The sequence below is a fragment of the Meles meles genome, chromosome 7 (genome assembly GCF_922984935.1).
Source record: "Meles meles chromosome 7, mMelMel3.1 paternal haplotype, whole genome shotgun sequence".
Classification (NCBI taxonomy): domain Eukaryota; kingdom Metazoa; phylum Chordata; class Mammalia; order Carnivora; family Mustelidae; genus Meles; species Meles meles.
Window position 1 is genome coordinate 61,227,824 of NC_060072.1, and position 21,283 is coordinate 61,249,106.

The 21,283-nt window shown below is 35.8% G+C and overlaps 1 protein-coding gene across 2 annotated transcripts in view; it reads right to left on the bottom strand.

Moving 5' to 3' along the window:
* RERGL (RERG like) overlaps positions 1–19,518 on the bottom strand; it is a 67,503-nt gene extending 47,985 nt beyond the window's left edge. Inside the window, exon 1 of one of the 2 annotated variants that reach the window (XM_046010526.1) lies at positions 19,344–19,518. In XM_046010526.1, the coding sequence (XP_045866482.1) occupies positions 19,344–19,359 (16 nt within the window). In that variant the 5' untranslated portion in view covers positions 19,360–19,518. The remainder of the gene's footprint in view (positions 1–19,343) is intronic. The other variant, XM_046010527.1, reaches the window with a different exon arrangement.
* Between the last annotated feature and the right edge of the window lie 1,765 nt (positions 19,519–21,283).

Genomic DNA, 21,283 nt, shown 5'->3' on the forward strand with positions numbered 1-21,283 from the left:
GCTGAAAGTAAAATATGTCATTCAGAAAATAGCAGTGTATTATGAACTACTTAGGAATAAACACAGAAGACCTATTCAATTTTATTGTAAGATGATGTTTAAAAATTTCAAGTGGAGTGCTTTATATGTTTACTGTAAGGATTCAATATTGAAATAAGTCTCTCTAAACACACACACATATACACACATGGGCACACACACACACAAACAGCCCTTGCTTTGTGTGGTTCTGATATGCAAAAATTTCAGTGGCTACAATTTAGTTAAATAACACCAGTCTCCCGAACAGCACAATTCAAATATGATTTTCCATTTTATATTAGCGCTTCGGTCTATACATCACTATGTGAAAAACAGATGCACATCACCATCAAATCAAAGAAGTTTTAAAAACATGGTGAGGGCATCTCACTCTTGGTTTCAGCTCAGGTTATGATCTCAGGTCAAGAGATCAAACCCTATGTAGGGCTCCACACTCAGCACAGAGTCTACTTAACTCTCTCTCCCCTCAAATAAATAAATTAGTTTTTAAAAATAAATAAATAAGATTTTTAAATTTAAAAAGTTGTTTGAATTAATTTAAAAAACTTAATAAACATAATATGGTTGGTAGATGGCCTGGCACATAGTAAATGCTCAATACATGGTAACAATTATAAATAATTTAGAATGGGAAATAATACTCTCTTGTCCCCAGATACGTGATTGTTCATAATCAGATGTAGTTTGCAGCTGTGTTCTTAAACTGCAACAAAGTTTGGAAATATTTAAAATATAAAATCTCATTAGTAAGAAACAGACTCAGTGGATGTTAAAAGTTACATTAAAAGTTAAAAAGTTAAAAGTTAAAAGTTAGTAAGTAACATCCTCCTTAATAATACTTAGAAAACCTTGTGGTACTCTTGACTACCCTTTTCCTTGGCTCGAAACTTATTTCTCCAACTTGGGCAAGATCATCCATCCATTCATTCATCTAACATTTATTCAGTGAATCCAAAATCACAGTGTCCCGTGTGGATGATAGGAGCTGGTTTGTCTGAACTAGCCTCTTAATCATGAATGTCCATCAAAATAACCCAATAACCAGATTCTCTCTTACTCTTCATCTGTGCTGCCTGCCTGCCTGCCTGCCTTCCTCCCTCCCTTCCTTCCTTCTTTCCTGCCTTCCTGACTCCTTGCCTCCCTTCCTTCTCACCTCTTTTTCTCCAAACCTTCCCTGGTGAAGAACAGGGCTTGATAACATCATGTCTACCTTCTTTTAGAATATAACCTACAAACTGAATTTTCCCAGAATGACTGAACTAGAAATTGGGATCACATATTTGATAAATTAAATGATGTTGAGGTTTTTCTGATTAAATTTAGAACCCGTGAACAGTTTATCACAATCCAATACAAATCTTTATCCCTTCCTTTTTCCTTTCCTCCAGTTGCACACACCCTGTGCAAATTTGCCATTTCCCTTGTTCATTCTATCCCTCTTTTATGTAGCTCTTTAAAATGTTACATTTTATACCCAATATTGTTCACACTCTACAAGGTTTTTATCACTTAGATAAAAGCAATCTACTTGATGCACAGCTGGTTTCCAGTATGATCTAATTGCTTTTGTGATATGTCTCAGACACCTAATGCCACACAGAGCATTGCTGAGCTTTTTCACATAAGTAAATTAAATTACTTGCAGATTAACTTGTTTTATAACATGTATCTGGAAAACGTTTCAGCTCATTTAGTGAAATGTCTAACATTAAATTCCATTGAAAATGTGCCTGCATTCACTAGACAGTCCACTGTGTATCTTATATCTCTGATTTATTTTGGTTTCTTATCATTTATTTCTAAACCATAATTTCGTTTATAAATATTGATGTTATTTGTTCATATCAAGTTTTATGGCCTCATGTTAATGGGGTTTTTTAAAATTTTCAATTCCAATATACTAATCAAAGTTTATAATTAAAGAAGTTTAGCTGAAGTGCATTTTTGTTTGGTTTACATGATTATTTTACTGTTATTAAAATAAGCCATATCGCTTCAAGCCCATAAACCTAGATTTCTGAAAATTAGAAAACTGGTTTTAAATTTACATCCCTACACCATTTTTGTGGGATCAAATTTTGTCATCTTGCTTTAGATTATGCTTATTTTAACTATTAAATTAAAAGATTGCAAGTTGAATACCATATGTTTATTAAATGTTTGCATAGTTTTATATGTAAGTGAACACTTTTTGGTTTTATTTTATGAGGTATTTGGGGTAAAAAATACATTGGGAAAGAGTATCACAGAAAACAAAACACATAACAGCTCCACTAAAAGTTTAACATCATTACCTTCATCTTTCATTTTAGAAATTGAGATTTTGGTAAAAAATAATCATGTTTACTACACCCATTACTTTGTATTATCTTAGTCTAATGAAATATCAAGCAGAATCCTGGGCTGGATACAACTAGTAGCAGAAAGACATTTTACAGACAAAATAAAATAAAACCACTAAAAAGCACTTATTCCTAATTATTTAAGAATCAAGAACCTGACATTTACAGAAACTTTAAAATTGTGATGTATGAATATTATCTTTCACCCCAGTATAAGTAGGCAGGTATTTTACATGATTATTCAATCCCATCAATGCATGTATATAAAATGCTTGCCTACAATTTACAAAAAGGAGGAACTACTTACGGTAACTGCCTATTTTTTGTATTTTCAGCATAAAATCACTAAACAAGCTTTTAAAGCTCTAAGATGTATAAAAATGCCTGTACTATGTGTAACAATAGAATAAATTAGATACTAATGAGTATTGGAAGCAATCAAATAGTCTAGGGGACTAAAATGGAAATATAATGACAAAGATGGATTAAGAATATTGATGAGAAAGAAGCACAATTAAAATTAGATAATAAAAGCAAACTGCCATAGGTCTAACCAAGTAGATGTGTCACTTGAAAAAAAAATTCAATAAGGTGTAATCACCATGAAATGGCATAAAATATATGTGTTACATTTGTGCACAAATGAATTTAAAGATATTTGGGCAAAGTTTAGAAACATTGAAACACTGAATATATATGCAAATGTAGTCATGATTGGAAGAATTCAAACCTCATTACAAGGTAAGCATTTACCTAACTTTGTCCGTGAGGCCCCTTTCCAGTTTGCTGCATGGACCATGGCATAGAGTCCAGACTGAAAGGAGTGGTCTTACTGGTCTGAGAAGGCAACAAGGTAGAAATCACAGCCACCAGGAGATTTAGAAATTGGAAAGTAAAATCTTGAGGCAAAAGGACCAAAAGTTTGGTATTTGGGGACAGCAGTAAGTAAGTGTATTTGAAACATCCCTGAAATTTCAAGAGCCATGTGGACCTCAGTTGCTGGACCTCAGCAAGTGATCGGGAGCTAAAGGGAAACCAGCCAGGCTGTCCACCTGCAGCCTGTCAGAGGCTCTTGTTTCCTGTAGACCTCAGTCATATGTGGACCTTAAGGGAGGTTGTCAAGAGGTCATTATTGAAAGGTTTTCTAATAGGGGACATATTCTCAGCAGAAAGAACAGCGTCATTGATAGACATTGAGTGATGGAAGTGGGATATTATAAGTGTCTTTCTGGAGGACATGCATTATCCTTTAAAAGAAAACTGCAAGAATATTTCTAACACTAAAATATTCCTAACAATCTGAAAATGTCTACACACACACACACACACACACACACACACACACACACACAGAGTTACCTTTAACCACCTGCTAAAATTGGAGGGTACCACTAATTGCCAGGAAGTTCATCAAGAGGATGTGACTGGCTGGTTGACCAGTGAGCTGAGCCCAGCGACTGAAGGCTCCTCACCCACTACTTGTCCTTAGAGAGTGGCTTCTGCTTGCCTCCCCCACTCCCAGAAGCTGCCCCAAGGACAAATCCTTGACATAGTGATGTGGTGTTGAAAGCATCTGGCCAGTACATGTGACTAAACCCAGGTAAGGCCTCTATATAAACTTTTGAGATTTGGCAGGTGGGTGTTGAGACCTATTCATCTTGCTGCTGCCCAAGACAAATCTCATTAAGTAAGTTCCTTTGCTCATTAAACCTGCTCCCTGCCAATCTGGAGGGCCTTCCTTTTCCTCGTGTCTCTCCCTGCCCTCCAGATGAGAAACCAGCTCACATTTCACCCAGGAAGCTTCCAAGAGGGTTGTGAACCAACACCAAGGCAATCGAGTAAGACTTCTTCTATTCCTTACTCTTCCATTCCCCAGTTCTTTCTGACTCTGCTTGGACTCTATCATGAAAAATCCCACTGCCTTATGACCTCCACACAGGAGAGGATTCATATGAGCTCTCCAGGCAACAGACCAGCTGAGCTATTAGCCAACAGCCTGGCTAAGCTGTTAGCCAACAGCCAGCATCAGTGGCCAGCCATGTAAGTCCTTTGCTATCCAGCCCATCCATCCATCCTCAAATGACTGAAGCCCCCACTACCCTCGCACTATGACCCCTGAGCTACTTCAAATAAAAATTATATGGAAAAGTCATGCCCAAATTCCTGACATGCAAACTCACAGGCAAAAGTAAATTCTTTTTTAATCACTTATTCTGTGGTAATTTTAATATGTCAATAGTAATTAAAACAAGAAAAGTTCTGATCATTTGGATTATTCAGGAAATATTCACTTTCATGGAAGCTGGACTTAGACTTCGGATTTGCTTTGGCCAGAGAAAAATTCTTGAAATGGGCATGTACAGTGGACCTTGCTCTCTCGCATTCTTGCTATTGTGAGTAGAAGAAACTTGTGACCCTTAATACATGGGTGAAGAATGAACACAGGAAGTGCAGAATAGAGCCTGGTTAGCAGCATGAAGTCAAGCCCAGGCAGACTTATAGCCCGACACCCAGCTATCTAGCTAAGCCAAGACCAGCAGAACTCTTTCAATCGAGCTGCAGATACTAAGCATGTATTATGCAGGTATTATGGCACTGAGATTTGATAACTGCTGTGCCACAATTTTATAACAAAGCTGACTGATAACAGCAGCTTACTGTGGGAACAATATTAGGCATTATTTAGGATGGAAGTAAAAATCAGAGATAGAAACTATGGTTCAGCTAAAATAATGAACAACCCAATTTGTACAGCACAACAGTGGTGATGAAGAATATGGGATTTGGGGATGTACCTGAAATAGTTGTGGTTACATCTAGAAAAATGGTCATTTCTTTTTTTGAAACAGAATAGGAAAAAAAGCAGTGGCTCCAGAGTGCAAAACAGCTATATAAGAAGGCTAGTTTTCTAGGTTACAGACTGTAGAGTGCACAGGATCACCATACATTTTAAACCCAGCAGGTATGGACTTTAAAATTTATGGAAAGAAGGGGGGCTGGGGTAAGGAACCCTGGGTTAAGCATCCTACTCTTGGTTTGGGATCAGAGCCTGATCACAGGGTCCTGAGATGAGCCTTGGGTCTGGTGGATGTGAAGACTGCTTAAGATTCTCTCTCCCTCTCCTTTAGCCCTTCCCCACCCCCCCCCCCCATACCCCAACCTGCTTGCGTGTGCATGTGCATGAACACTTTCTCTCAAAGAAGTAAATCTTAAGTTTAAAATTTTTTAAATCTTTTAAATTTCTAAAAATCTTTAAATTTAAAAAATTTGTGGAAAGCAAAATAAGCTGAAGGCTATCCCTAGTGACTTCACCTACATGTCACACGGAGTTTTTAACCATCTCCTCTTCCCAGTGGAAAAGCATACAAACATAGAGCAAGGCACCATTCACATTCCAACTTCCCTTCCCTTCCCATCCTCTCCCTTACTGATCTGATCTGATCTTAGTCAAGCCACCAAGAAGATAAGAAACATACGCTACACTCTATTCTATTTTGTAAAGTCAGGATGTAGCCTGCCTAGCTATGCTCTGCAACAAGTAGTTGAACATATAATTATCCAGCACTGCAGTTTTAAAATTTAATATATATTAAATTAAAATAAATAATCATAACTGCATTGTCTTCACTTTCATTAACGGATCGCAATTTTGTTCTTTGAAAGGATGATTTGGCTTTAAGAATAGTTCTGAGAGAACAATTTGAATTTTTCTTCTTAAACAGGTCTCAAGTTTTCCTTCTCTTAAATAGGAATGATGATCGGGATGACCCACTTATAAATGTTAGTGTTCAGCTTTCATTTGCAAGAGCTCACAGAGAGCTGCACTGTGACTAATCAAAACTCACTTATACCACTGAATATGCTGATTGTTTACCTTGATTTTACATTTCAGTTTATCATAGTAATGCTGCATAAATAGCATGTATAAACTTTAGGACCTCTTATGTTAACAAGGAATACAAGATATTGATTTGGTTTTGTTGAAATACATAGATTCTGCCTAACATGTCTTATTCCAGCACAAAATTCTTACTACCCAACTTCCTTTTAGCCACATTTTTGGGTCTGATTGTCAGAAAAAATACACATGGAAGAAATTTAGTACAAATTCAGTCCCATCCTCAGGCTGCCTTTAAAATATATTTGGATCAATATGAAAAAAAAAATCACACACAAAAAAAGAAAGAAATGGTCCTATGATGACAGGTTGATTTCAGAATGTGTGAATATTTACTATTGTGAAAGCTTGTGAACATTTAATTAAGTTGCCTTATCTTTTGTCTTAAATTCTTAAAAAGACAACCATATTAATCCAGCCTAATAATCGCTTCAGAATTTTAAAAGTCTATTGATTTTTTTTTCTTCTAAAATCTCTTCAATACGATCTGTCCCTACAGAATTCTATAAAAGGGCAAAAGATGTCTTTGCAGCCTTGGCGCTGTCAGACATTTGGCAGTTTAATGACTCATTGTACTTATAAATGTTCCGATTAAGCTCTTTTATTTTAATTCTGTAATTTAATTTATATCATTACATTTCACACAGAACTTTCTCATTTCTGCTACCTGATTCACACATCATTAAATGTCTTCTTATGCAGTTGATAGTCTCCCATAAACATCAAGTATGTTTTCTCTACTTGGCCTTTGATAATGTTTTGTAATCGATCTCTTCGAAATGGACAGAAGTGATTTTTCACATGTCATATATCTGTAACATGGTGTGTGAAATCATTCATCTTAAAATCAAACTTCAATTGCACTTATGCTGATAGCAAGAAATAACTACTGCTAAAGACTAATGCTAAAAATTAATTATGTCCCTTGGATTTAGGTCTGCCCAGATCTTGGAAATGTTACTATTGAAGCAGTTCTTTGCTTACTAGAGTATTACTTTCCCACAGCATAGCTTGAAACTTTAGATCAGATGATGTACAATGGAGTATAAAAAAAATACATATAATTTTACACTGAAGCATAAACTGTAATAGATACGAAATTCTAATGGAAGTTTTCAAACCAAAATCTAATCTTCCAAAAGGTAATTATGAGAACTGTTTCTAGGATTCTTGACTCCCCTCATCCACTTTGAGAGTATAAAATAGTCAAGTGGAAGCATCGCAAGGAAATTTTCTGTGATGAAGACTTGTGCCTCCCTCTGAGCTTCTGGCTTGTCAAAGAGGAGATGTGAGGCCTCTCTCCCTCCTAACCACAGAAGGCCTCTCTGGTAGGGCTCAGATATAAGTTCCCTGAGATTTGCAGACATGGGAGACCAAAGTCTGACTAATGTCTGATAAAGTCAAAGCCACCTTTAAACTGGGTTAAGACTCCTACGTGGAAAATCTAGAGACCAAGGAGAAAGCTCATAGACGGTCTGGGGGCATATCTAAGGAGTACCATCACCATGAGATAGGTTTGCACTCACAATTTTCAGACATGAGTTGCACAGATGTTTTCTAGAGATGAGTGTCTCATATAACCGGGAACCACTAAGAAGCTGGAGGTATAATTCCTGATATCCTGGGAATCAGAAATGGTTATCCATGAGGGAAGGTCAAGGGGGAGAGATAACAAAAATCCCCCAAAGAGCCCTGGAGAGAGTTGGCTTTAACCAGCTGCCTTGCATGGGAAGCTGGAAAGGATCCACAAATAGAGATTATCCAATTAAATCTCCTCCCTCCCTCTATCTTGAATATAATTGAAGGCAAAATATAAGGTAGCTGTGGGAAATCTGGAATAACTCTGAGGCAAGAAGAACAAACCTCAAGCCAATTTTGAGGTTTTTAATTTTGTAAAGAACTTGAAATTCCAACTACTAAATTAAGACAGCATTTGAAAACTAAATGTCTTGAAAGACTTACCTATAAGCAAACAGAAAAACCAGGGGACCAACCAAAACTTTCATATAGGGCCAGGGAATTTTTACCCCAATTTAGTGCATTTTAAAGGGATGATGGCGAACAAGAGGCAGTACCGAAGGCTGGGGACCTAATCAATACAGACATTGGTAATATGTCAGATCTAGAGTTCAGAATGACGATTCTGAAGGTTCTAGCCAGGCTCGAAAAGGCATGGAAGATATTAGAGAAACCCTCTCTGGAGATATAAAAGCCCTTTCTGGAGAAATAAAAGACTAAAATCTAACCAAGTTGAAATCAAAAAAGCTATTAATGAGGTGCAATCAAAAATGGAGGCTCTCACTGCTAGGTTAAAGGGATGATGGCTGACCAAAAAAAAAAGTTATTATATCATGAATTTTGTGATTGAAAATGTATTGTACCTTATTAAAAATAATAACATTTTATGTTTTTAAAATATGATACTAAAATTAATTAATTGCTGACATTACAAGATTTCCAAAATTATATTAGTTGAAATTTATTTTAATAAATGTCAGGGTTTGGACTTAACTGGAGTTTCAATTCAGAATAAATAATATTAACTGGCTGTTTCTAAATACTTTTTTTCAACAAGTGTTAAAAGAACATCTTCCATGTTTATCCAGGGGGAGGCAGTCTGTTGGTTTTGAACAGTCAAATGCTCAAATTAATACAAACTCACATTTCTAGTTTACCTATGTACAATGAAAGAGGTAATTATTATCTCCAATATCAGAAGAGAAAAAAATCAATGCTTAGAAAGTTTAGTTTCCCAAATCACACCACCGGCAAAGCCAGAAGTATAAACTGGTATCCTTGACTCCAAAGGCTGCACTCTTTCCTCCACATTTTATGGTGAGCCAGAATAATTCATAACATACCTGCATATTTTTCTAATGGATTTAATTAAAACCAAATCAAGTTATCAATATATTACTGAAATAAGTCACTTTATGAAAGTCTTGATAAAACAAAACAAAAACACTAAAATCTCTCAGAGCATACCAAATTTGGTGGTTTGAAAAAAATAAAACAAAGCTTTTATTTGCATGGTTTGTTAGCAAACTAGGAAAATTCTGAAGCTAATTTGTCTTAAAATATTTACAAGAGATTGAAAGCATCCATTCACTCACATTTGCATTCATCAGGCGTTTGTTGGGCCCACCCTGGGGGGAATTGCTTTGTAAGCCTGGGAGATTAATCCCTGAACAAGACAATGTTTCTATTCTCATGCAGTTTACATTGAAATAAAGGCAGCAAACAAACAAGTTTTAGGTGGTATTAAATTTACTAAAAGGCTTCCGTGTGATCGGCATTTCCCAAACACAAAATAATTTTAAAATCTGTTTTGAAGCAGATATTTATATTAAGATTGAAACACAAGTGCTTATTCATTGGCTAAATACATGGCGTACTGAATGAGAGACGTACCTTCCTATTATTACTAGATACAAAAATATCCTTTAATGCCTTCAGCAGCAATATCTTAAAACACCACAAGATGGTGACATTACTCTATAAGAACAAGTGTTCGGGTCAAATAGTATAAATATTTTTTCAGTTTTCTAAAGCAAAGTTGAAGTTTTCAGGGTTTTTTTTTTTTTTTTACTGTCTTGAAAATAAAGATGGGATTTATAATTGTTGAAATCATATCAAAGAGTGATTTCCCAAATTAATATTTTAAAAATCTATGAGATATTTTAAAACAGCAGTATGAATAATACATCAACCAGAGCTTTGGCAAACACTGAAGTTTTGCTTTTAAATTCTTGACCTAAAGTTACCATGGCTCACCTGTTATGTTTACACACAACATTTTTTTTCTTGTGGAGTTTCGCTACTTGGACTTCCCCTTGGTTGTCCTTGAGAACAAATTGTAAAATGGTTATATGTCAAAATCACTTAAAATATCTTGATATCAAAAAGGTTGCACTGATGGTTTCTAATTACACTAAATAGATGACTTATTTGGGGCTGATATTTATAAGTTTCAAAAGCTAAGAAGTTGTACTAGCAAAACACTCTGAAATAATTACACGTCTTCCCTCTACATCAGATTTTGTTTTGCCTATTTATCTGATTGTCTGTTATCAATTCTTCATCCTATTCATTACTTATATTCTCGAGAGAATCCCTTCCCAGTGTAGTCCTAGATTAAGATCTAACAATGAGAGCCTCTCATTTGAGATTTGAAAGACAGAAGAAAAAGAAAAGCCCTTATTTTGCAATGGCATTTGCAAACAGAGAGGCAAGCACATGGGAGGTATGTGCATTTCCATAGGAAAATGAATCCCTATAAATCCTCCATCTCAGTGTTCTAGGCGCCTGGGATGGGCAGGTTTTCCTGGTATCTTTCAAGTTGATAACATCTAAGTGAGTTTCTGCAAATTACCTATTTGAGGTTGTAGGCAACAATGTAGACAGCGTTGACTACAATGTAACTTTTGTAATCTCTGGCAGCATTCTTTCTGACCTTTACTCCCCAGTCCATTTCTTTTTTTTTTTTTTTTTTAAGATTTTATTTATGTATTTAACAGAGAGAGAGAGATCACAAGTAGGCAGAGAGGCTTGGCAGAGAGGGGTAAGCAGGCTCCCCACTGAGCAGAGAGCCTGACGCGGGGCTAGATCCCAGAACCCTGAGATCATGACCCGAGCTGAAGGCAGACGCTTAACCCACTGAGCCACCCAGGTGCTCCATCCCCAGTCCATTTCAACAGATGTGTAAACCTCGAACCCCCATATAAAAACCACTATTTCGGGGCGCCTGGGTGGCTCAGTGGGTTAAAGCCTCTGTCTTTGGCTCAGGTCATGGTCCCAGGGTCTTCAGATCGAGCCCCGCATCGGGCTCTCTGCTCAGCAGGCAGCCCGCTTTCCTTCCTCTCTCTCTGCCTGCCTCTCTGCCTACTCTCTCTGCTGAATAAATAAAAATCTTTTTAAAAAAAAAAACAAACAAACCACTATTTCTTGGAAGAGAGAGTGGCATCTGCTTTCCTGACATGGCCCACACTGATACACTTCTATAAATTCTGAAGGAATAAAATGAGAAGAGTGTTAGGTCCGTAATCAAGGGAGCAAGACTGATACAAAGCAAAGGTCAAGCAAAGCTTTATTTTGCACCAAGCAGGAAGAATCAAACCTACCGGCCGGGGCCATCTCTTATAAAGAGGTGACCCCTCTCTGCCTTACAGACTAGCTTTTAAGGGCAAAGGCCATGGGTTGGGCCTGGCCACGCACAGGTGGCCAATGAGATTATAACACACAGAGAAAGATGCACAATCATGTTAGGTCACACATAAGTGACCAGTTGAATTACAATCAATTTACCCTAGTAGATATTTGAACTAGCCTATCATCTTGGTCGGAATTGGTGCCCAAAAGGCACCCAAAAGGTGGGGCCCATACTCCTTGGTAACTAGGGAGACAGTATGTACACCCCCCCCCCCCACCGATCGGATGTCTCCACCTGGTCTGACCCACCCTTGTATTTGGGCTTTGTTACTGGTTTGGACGGGTTTCCAGGACTGGGGGGGGGGGGGGGGGGGGGCAGGGACTGTTTAAGTTTTACTGCATAAACAACAAAGTCATTGTTTAACCAGCTGGAATCACTCTGGCTAAATAGACCCTTACAAACAGCTCATGGGAAAGTGTGTATCTATGTTTGTACCAACCTTGTACATAAGGTGACATAACAACCTCAGAAATACAGTTAAAATAATCACAACAAACCCTCCCATTCAGAAAGACGAAAAGGAGGCACAGAGCAGTAACTAACTGATCCATAGCAATTGTGAATTTCTGCGGGCAAATTTTGCCAAGAGAGAGTATCTGGAAGATAAAGAATGTTCCTTAGAATCTTGTTATGCTTGCTTTCTAGGAGTGGCTCCCCAATCCTTGTCCTTTTGACTTCACCCTCCGGGTTATCCCTTTCTTTTTCTTTTTTTCTCTTCAGCCACTTCTTAACCAGTAGAAATTTAGGAAACTTCAAGTCAACATCTTGAAGAGCCTCGCTCTGAATTCAGGCTGGTGGCCCTTTGGCAGTGTGATGCTCTCCAGCACCTTATTGGCCTTTTGTCAATTTTATTCAAATTAATTAAATGTTGCTAAAGTTCCAATAGCAATGTCTACAATTATGTTCAAGATAAGGCTTTGTCTAAAGTTAACTAGCTTTCTTGGCAGAGCCAAACTTAGTCTTTTTGTTCTGAACCACTTTCTGCCGTGAACACATTTGCTAGGACTAAAGAGGAAAATGACCTAGAGCAGGCCCAGGCCAGGAGGTCCCAGAAGATGGAAAGTTACTAACAATAAGCTAGCAATAACTTAAGGCCTATTGGGAGCAAGAGGTAACCAGCCGCTTCTGCTTCTGTAAACAGGCGTCCCCACCACAGGCTTCCTACATGACTGTTCCCACCAAAATCAGCTCCTACACCTCCTGTTTAAACCCACCTACAAGTAGTCAGCATGGCCCTGGGAACCTGACTGCCCACAGTCCCCTATAAAAGCCCTATAACCCCGTTGCCCGGGGCCTAGAACTTGGAGCATGAGCTCATCTGAGTCTGCCGGTATAAAATAAATCTGAGTTCTCCTACTTCTCTCTCACAGGTCTGATTATTTTTCCACACTAGGATCACCGTGATCCATTTAGAGTTTTTACTATAAAGGGCTTTTGAACAAAACTTGGGTAGAATTTTGCTTGTAGGTTGAGTTTTAGTCATTCTTTGTTATTCAGAGCATTTCTAAATGCATCTTTTTCTGTCTGAATAACAGAAGTTGTATCTTTCAGCACTGCAAGGATATCTCTAATAAACTGCATTTTTGAACTGACTCTGAAATATGAAAATACAGTTGATTTTTATATTGTCTGGTATCAGAAGCTGCTATACTCTTGTATGATGTATAATAGTCTTCCTTAGAGTCTATACACAAAGACATATTGTTTCTAAATATTGACAATATTATTTTTGTTCAATCCTTTGAATCCTTTTTTTAATTCTTTGGTTTGTTTTGCTTCATTTCACTCACTGGGATGTTCAATACAATGTTGAATGGAAATGAAATATCCTTTATTCATTCCCAATGTTAGAGAGAAAACTCTCAATGTGATGAGGGAGCAGAAGGCCAAGGACACAGCACAAGCTAACACCTCAAGACCACCACGTAACAATCTCCCACACTGCCGCACTCCCAGGTGGGATATGTGTGACATTCCTCAGGCACTCCTGGCTGTCCTAAAGCTAATGTAAGGAAAAACATACATTATTAAACATACTCTATTAGTTTAAAATATAACATCCTCTATTAACTAATAGAGATCATAGCCCAAAGACAAAAGTCTTCAACTTACAAAATGTCTTAGTGATTTACAAGAAAAAAGCATTCTTTTTAGTAACCTGACTTCCAATCAGAGAGGGAGACAAAATAAATGACAATCTTGACTCCAGGAAATAAAACCGAAAGTTGTGGAAAGGGAGGTCGGTGAGGGATGGGGTAACTGGGTATAGGCATGAAAGAAGGTACGTGATATGATGAGCACTGGATGAGATACTCAACTAATGTATCATTGAACATGATATCAAAAACTACTGATGTACTATACCTTGACTAACTGATTTTAAATTAAATAAAAAACAAAAACAAAAAACGATAACCTGACTTCCAGAAGGAAACTCCCAACCACCTTAATGTTAATGCCTTAGTAGAGGGAAAAACAACCTTAACTTGACAATAGCAAGGCCTCCAATATCTTGTAGGTCCTCTTTAGCATACAAAAATTTTTTTGAAAACCTCCCTTTTTCTTTACCCCCAACTCTAATAAAGTATATCATCACTCACCCCTCACAACCCAGGTATAGCAGCTCTTTTTGCCCACAAGTCCTGTCCTGTGTTTAATAAAACCACCATTTTGCATCAAAGATGTCTCAAGAATACTGTCTTGGCCCACAGCATTGGACCCCACCCAACTAAGCTTCACTTACATTCAAAACTACATCAAATGTTTCACCACTGAATGTGAGGGTGGCCAAAACTTATCACATACATTTTATATTAAAGAACTCTCTGCTCCTACTTTACTAATAAGTTTTTATCATTGATAGATACGGAATTTCCTCAAATGCTTTTTCTGACTCTATTCAAATAATTAAATGATTTTTTTCTTTATTCTATTAATGTAGTGAATTACATTATTTGGTCAAAGAATGTAAAAAAAAAACCCTTGAATTCGCAATATTACTTTCTCATGACATATGCTTTTTTATACATGGCTTGATTGGATTTTTAATATTTTTCTAGGATACCTGCATTTATATTCTTAAGTAAAAATTGGCATGTAATGATCCTTTCTTGAAAACTCCTTGTCAGGTTTTTTACTAGTTAGTTAAAAAAGTTTAAAAGCTTTCTTTCTTTTTCTATTCTCTGGGAAGTTTACCGCCCCCCTTACAAACTTTCAGTGAAATTCACTAGGAAACACTGGGTTATTGTATTTGAAGACCTTAAATTACAGTTTCATTTTCTGAATAGTTTTTAAATGGTTGAGATTTTCTCATCTCTTATTTGTACTTTTTAAGTTCTTTAACAAAATGTGTCCATTTCATCTAAATTTTCAAATATTTTAAACTAAACTTGTTCATAAAGTTATCTTAATACCTCTTGATATATGAACTGTACCCATGGTGATATTTCCTTTTATCTTCTTTATATTAAGTTATTTTCTCCTTTTTTTGTTCAGTTTAACTAGAGATTTATTCCTTCAAGGTTTTTCTATGAGCCAACCTTTGTCTTATTTGATACTTACTAGTATATGTAATTATCTATTTCATTAATTTAATACATTAATAATTTAATTTACTCCCTTAATTTTACTAATATATCCTCTCATCTTTATTACTTTCCTCCAGTTTTCTGTGATATGCTAATTTTCTTTGATATGTTGTTTATTTTTCAGTTTCTGGAGTTGGATTTTTAGATTATTGATCTTCATTATTTCTTTTCCTTTTTTTTTCTCCAAATGTACTTATTTTAGCTTTATATTTCTGGAAGAAAGAAGTATGAGAAAATGACAGTTGTAAAAGATAAAGAGTGATGGACTATGCAATAATGTGAAAAGGTTTTTATCCCTATAAAAACTCTCTATTGGATTTGATATTTAAAGCCAAATTGCTGTGGATTTAGATACAATTTTTTTCAAATTTTTATTTAAATTACAGTTAGCTAACATATAGTGCGATATTGATTTCAGGAGTAGAAATCAGTGGTTCATCACTTACATACAACATCCAGGGCTCATCATAAAAAGTGCCCTCCTTAACACCCTCAACTCATCTAGCCCATCCCCTACCAACTACACTCCATCAACCTTCAGTTTGATCTCTATCATTAAGAGTCTCTTATGGTCTGTTTCCATCTCTCCTTTTTTTCCCCTTCCCATATGTTCACCTGTTTTGTTTCTTAAATTCCACGTATGAGTGAAATCATATGATATTTATCTTTCTCTAACTGACTTATTTCACCTAGCATCATATACCCTTGTTCCATCTATGTCATTACAAATGGCAAGATTTCATTCTTGTCGATGGCTGAGTAAGTACACACACACACACACACACACATCTTCTTTATCCATTCATCAGTCATTGAACAATTGTGATTTTGTCCTAGTTTGGCTATTGTTGATAATGCTGCTATAAACATCAGGGTGCCTATACTCCTCTGATCTATAGTTCTGTATTCTTTGTTTAAATACCTCATAGTGCAAATGCTGAATCATAGGGTAGTTTTATTTTTAACTTTTTGAGGAAACTTCATACTGTTTTCCAGAGTGGCTGCACTAGTTTGCATTCCCACCAAAAGTATAAGGGGGTTCTGCTTTCTCTGCCTCCTCACCTACACCTGTTGTTTTTTGTGTTGTTAATTTTAGCCGTTCTGACAGGTGTGAGGTGGTATCTCATCATGTCAGATACACTTTAATGAGATAACTAACTCCACAAATGCGTCCTTCTTTATTCTTTTTTTAAGTATTTATTTATTTATTTGAGAATGAGAAAGCTCAAGTGGATGGAGGGGCAGAGGGAGAGAAAGAAAGAAAATCCCAAGCAGACTCCCTTCTGAGCATGGAGCCTGACATGGGGTTCTATTCCACAACCCATGAATGAGATCGTGACCTGAGCTGAAATCATGAGTTAGACACTTAAACAAAGGAGCCACCCAGGAGCCCCTACATCTTTCTTTATACTTAAAATGACTCCTTTGATAGCAACTTGGCTTCAGCTATTAAATGGAAAATTCTCTAAAGTTATCGGTGATAGTCTAGGAAAATCCTTCTGCTTGTTAATGTTTATTATCATGTTCTACTTTATTTGCACTAACTTGTTTGACATAAATTTGTAATACAGAAGAGAAAATCACACAACTTTCTTTCTTTTTTTTTTTAAGATTTTATTTATTTATTTGACAAAGAGAGAGAGACCACGAGAGAGGGAATTCAAGCAGGGGGAGTGGGAGAGAGAGAAGCAGGCATCCCGCTGAGCAGGGAGCCCAATGCAGAGCTCGATCCCAGGACCCTAGGATCATGACCTGAGCCAAAGGCAGATGATTAATGACTGAGCCACCCAGGTGCCCCCAACACAATTTTCTATGCAAGTTGAAAATATACCCGATAAAATATTTCTAAGTATGTTCAGACTCTTTTGAGTCAAACCTTTCAATTCTATGAATAAATAAAATAATCAAATTATCTGTAATATTTTATGTGTAAAAATGTGCATTTGGACTCTATATTAATAAAACTTTCTAAACATGTTAGAGCTGAGAGTGCAATAACATTTATAGTAACAGTAAATCTAGAAGAATATTTAATGACATGTAAAAATTTCATGATAATCCATTAAAAGAAATAGCAGGCTGTAGAATCAAGGTATTCAAAAGCACAAGAGAGAATGATAGCCCAAAATATCAGCAGTTAGAAGCTGGATTCATTCCAGATAAATAATTGAAGTTTTTGAAAAGATTTCTTTTAAATGTCTAGAGTCTTTAGAAAGCTAAATAAAGGAACTGCTTCCCCAAAGTTGAAAAGGCATAAATGATACCAAGAAAATGGGTATGAAAAAGTAAATAAATTGAAAATCTGACAAGTCAAAATGCTATCTCTAAAAGAAAACTGTCCAATAGAAGAGAGCTGGACATAGGCAGAAACTTGGAGAAATACAGATAATGAGGAATTTCTATAGAATCCGGTACTGAGGGACAAGTAAATGTAAAAAGTACAAAAGAGAATGAGGAGACTTGAAAGATAAATTGATAGGCACCACCTCTAATAGAAATCTAAAAAACATGAATGAATTGTGGAGAATCACTTCAGAAAACAAGAGCTGAGTGAAAGGCCTGAGTCCCGAGAGAATGTTTGCATTCTGAGTTCCAAGCAGGATAAATAAAATAAATTCTTACCTAGTTAGATTATATATTGAAACTGCAAATTATCAGGAATTAAAGACAAATAATTATAAATGTAAATGGAGAGGAAATTCAGATCACCAAAAAAGATCATGTTAGAGCTGATTAGAGACAATTAGACTTATAATATACTTACTATCAACAATAATAAATGCCAAATGACATTGGCCTAATATGCTGAAGGAAAATAACATTCAACTAAAATTTTTATTTCCAGCTGCATTATTACTTAAGAATACCAGTGTGGGGGCTGGCTGGTAGTCAGTGGACTACTCTTGATCTCTAACATGGAACTCTTGATCTCGGGATTGTGAGGTCAAGTTCCATATTGTGTATAGAACATACTTAAAAAAATAAATTTCTAAAAATAAAAATATGAGTAAAATCAAGATAATTTCAGACGTAAAAAGAATGAGAGGGGGCGCCTGGGTGGCTCAGTGGGTTAAAGCCTCTGCCTCCATATCGGGTCATGATCCCAGCGTCCTGGGATTGAATCCCACATTGGGCTCTCTGCTCCTCAGAGAGCCTGCTTCCTCCTCTCTCTCCCTGCCTGCCTCTCTGCCTACTTGTGATCTCTCTCTGTCAAATAAATAAACAAAAGTCTTTAATAAAAATTAAAAAAAAAAGAATGAGACTTATATACTTGAACAGGAAGAAAATTGAGCCCGGATGTGAGGAGCGATTGTATGAAAAATATAATGAAAAATGGTAGAATGATTTGTGAGACATATGGTATACAACTGGTGAGCAAAAAAAAATGACAAAGATTCTAAAACAATAGCAGCAAGATCGGGATTATTCAGAGTGGTTAAGACAATTAACTTTCTTGTCTTTTGAAGAGATAATGTTGCATAATTTTTACACTGTGTTAGAAAAAATTAGGGATGCATATTACATATTTAAAGGTAACTGTTGTAAGAAGAGTTATATGTTCTATTACTTCTAAAACAACAGAGGCATGAGGAAGAGACAGAGAATATATTATCTGTCCACCCAGGTGCATAAAACAAAAGGGAGTAAGGAATTAAAAATAAAAGATAAAAAATAAAACTGGTAAATATAAGACACAAAATAAATCCCATAGCATATATACTCATGATAAATATAAACTAGTTACAGCCACTTATTAAATAAGGAAACCCAGGGGCACCTGGGTGGCTCAGTGGGTTAAAGCCTCTGCCTTCGGCTTGGGTCATGATCCCAGGGTCCTGGGATCGAGCCCCACATCGGGCTCTCTGCTCCGCAGGGAGCCTGCTTCCTCCTCTCTCTCTGCCTGCCTCTCTGCCTAGTTGTGATTTCTCTCTGTCAAATAAATAAAATATTTAAAAAAAAAAAATAAGGAAACCCAAACATAACTATGTTTAATCTGCTAACAAGATGAATGTTAAAGATATATCTCATCTCATAGAAAATTTAAAAAATAAAAAGACAAGAATATATTAAGCAAAAAAACTTTCAGAAAAATGCTTTTCAAAATAGAGCCAATGAAATAACATTAAAAACAGGTGAATTTGGAAAACGGATCTATTAAAAATAAAAAGAAATAAACCTGAATTTAAGGTAAAAATGTAGAGAAGCAGATGGACATGTACATAACAACAAAAGGCATAATTCAACAAAAATTATGTTAGGCTTACCAGTGCTCACAGACATCTTATTATCCCGTCCTTCTAGATGTATGGAAACTTGGAACTTTCATTTCCTTTGCAGGGAGGTGGTCCTATGTGAGTAATTCTAGGTAATAGAATGAGAGGAGAAAAGATGTGCATCCCTTAGCTGCTGAAGCAATGGACAGTCCATACATGATTTCTCCAGTCTGGTTCTTCTCCTGCCACAAAGACTGAGGCTGTCTGTTCTTGATCAGAGGTTGCCAATAGAAATATACTGTGACTCACATAGATGGTTAAAAATATTTTTTTAGCCAATTTTTTAAAAAAAAAGTAATATGAAACCAATAAAATTAATTTAAATAGCATATCTTATTTAACCCAAATATATCCAAAATAATGCCATTTCAACATGTAATCAATATAAAAATTATTATTATTATTTTTAAAGTTTTTAAAAATTTATTTGACAGAGGTCACAAGTAGACAGAGGCCAACAGAGAGAGAGAGGGAGAATCAGGCTTCCTGCTGAGCAGGAAGTCTGATGCGGGGCTCAATCCCAGGATCCTGAGACCATGACCTGAGCCGAAGGCAGATGCTTAGCCATCTGAGCCACCCAGGTGCCTCTCAATATAAAAATTATTAATAAAATGTCTGGCATTCTTTCAGTGAAATTCAGAGTACTTTATGCTTATAGCATATTTCTGTTCAGGTTGCCACATATCAAGTGCTCAATAACTAATATGAGTCCTACTATATTGGACACCATAGTTTTACAGAGTGGACTTGCCATGTGGAGCTCACATCACTTGGGGTTGCCAGGTTAACTTACAGATGACAATTTCCCCAAGGAATCGAGTAGATTTACAATGGATTTTGTATGAAAAAGAAAGAAATCTTTGCTGCCACCGAAAATTTTAATCTTTAAACTGAATCATATTCCACATATCACAAAGATACAAAGAAAACAACAATCCTGATTTTCTAAGCACACAAAAATATAGCTTTGAAATATATGAAGCAAAAACTGACATAATTCCAAGAATAACTCATAAAAAATTTGATCATTCAAGGAGGCTTTTATGCATGTCTATGAAAAAGTTATAGACAGTAGCTCAAAATTTAATAAGATTACAGAGGTTTGAATTAACAAAGTTATTCTAACGAACATCTACAAATGGAACCTATATCTAACAACAGATATTATTTTTTTAAGCATACATGAAGCATTTTCTTTATAACTTTCATGTGCTACTCTTGAAAGAACTATCAATAAAGCTAAAAAATTGACATCATACAGACTATTTACTCTCACCATAATGTGAATATGTTGTGGCACAAAACTGAAAAGAGATAAAACTCTTAGGGGTTTAAAAACTCAAATATAGGCATATTCCTCAATGACTCACAAAGAACAATAGGTTCTTCTTGATAATAGGTTTCCAAAATCTTAAGAATTGTAGGCAACAGAAATAATGCATGTCAATGAATATAGAATGCAGCTAAGTAGTTTTTAGTGAAAATTTTACAATCTTAAATTCATCAATTTAATAAGTAACTGAAAGAAACTGTTAAGCAGTCAACTGTTAACTGAAAAGTTATTTCAGTTAATAAGTAACTGAAAGAAATTGTTAAGTAAGATTATTTACAATCTTAAATTCATCAATTTAATAAGTAACTGAAAGAAACTGTTAAGCAGAGTTAACTCAAGAAGGTTGGAAGAGAACAGAGACCTATCTTAAAAAAGTGGAAGAATATTAAAAACAAATAGCATAAATTAATTTTGAAAAACAGAAGGAAATAGTTCTTAAAAATTAAAAAAAAAACAATTATTTGAAACCTCTAGTAAAACAGATAAAGAAAAAAGTGATGGCACAAATAAATTATATTACAAATAGGGAAGGAAAATTAAGTATATAGGGAAGTTTTTTTCATAATAAGGAAAAATTTAAGTTTTAATAGGAGAATTT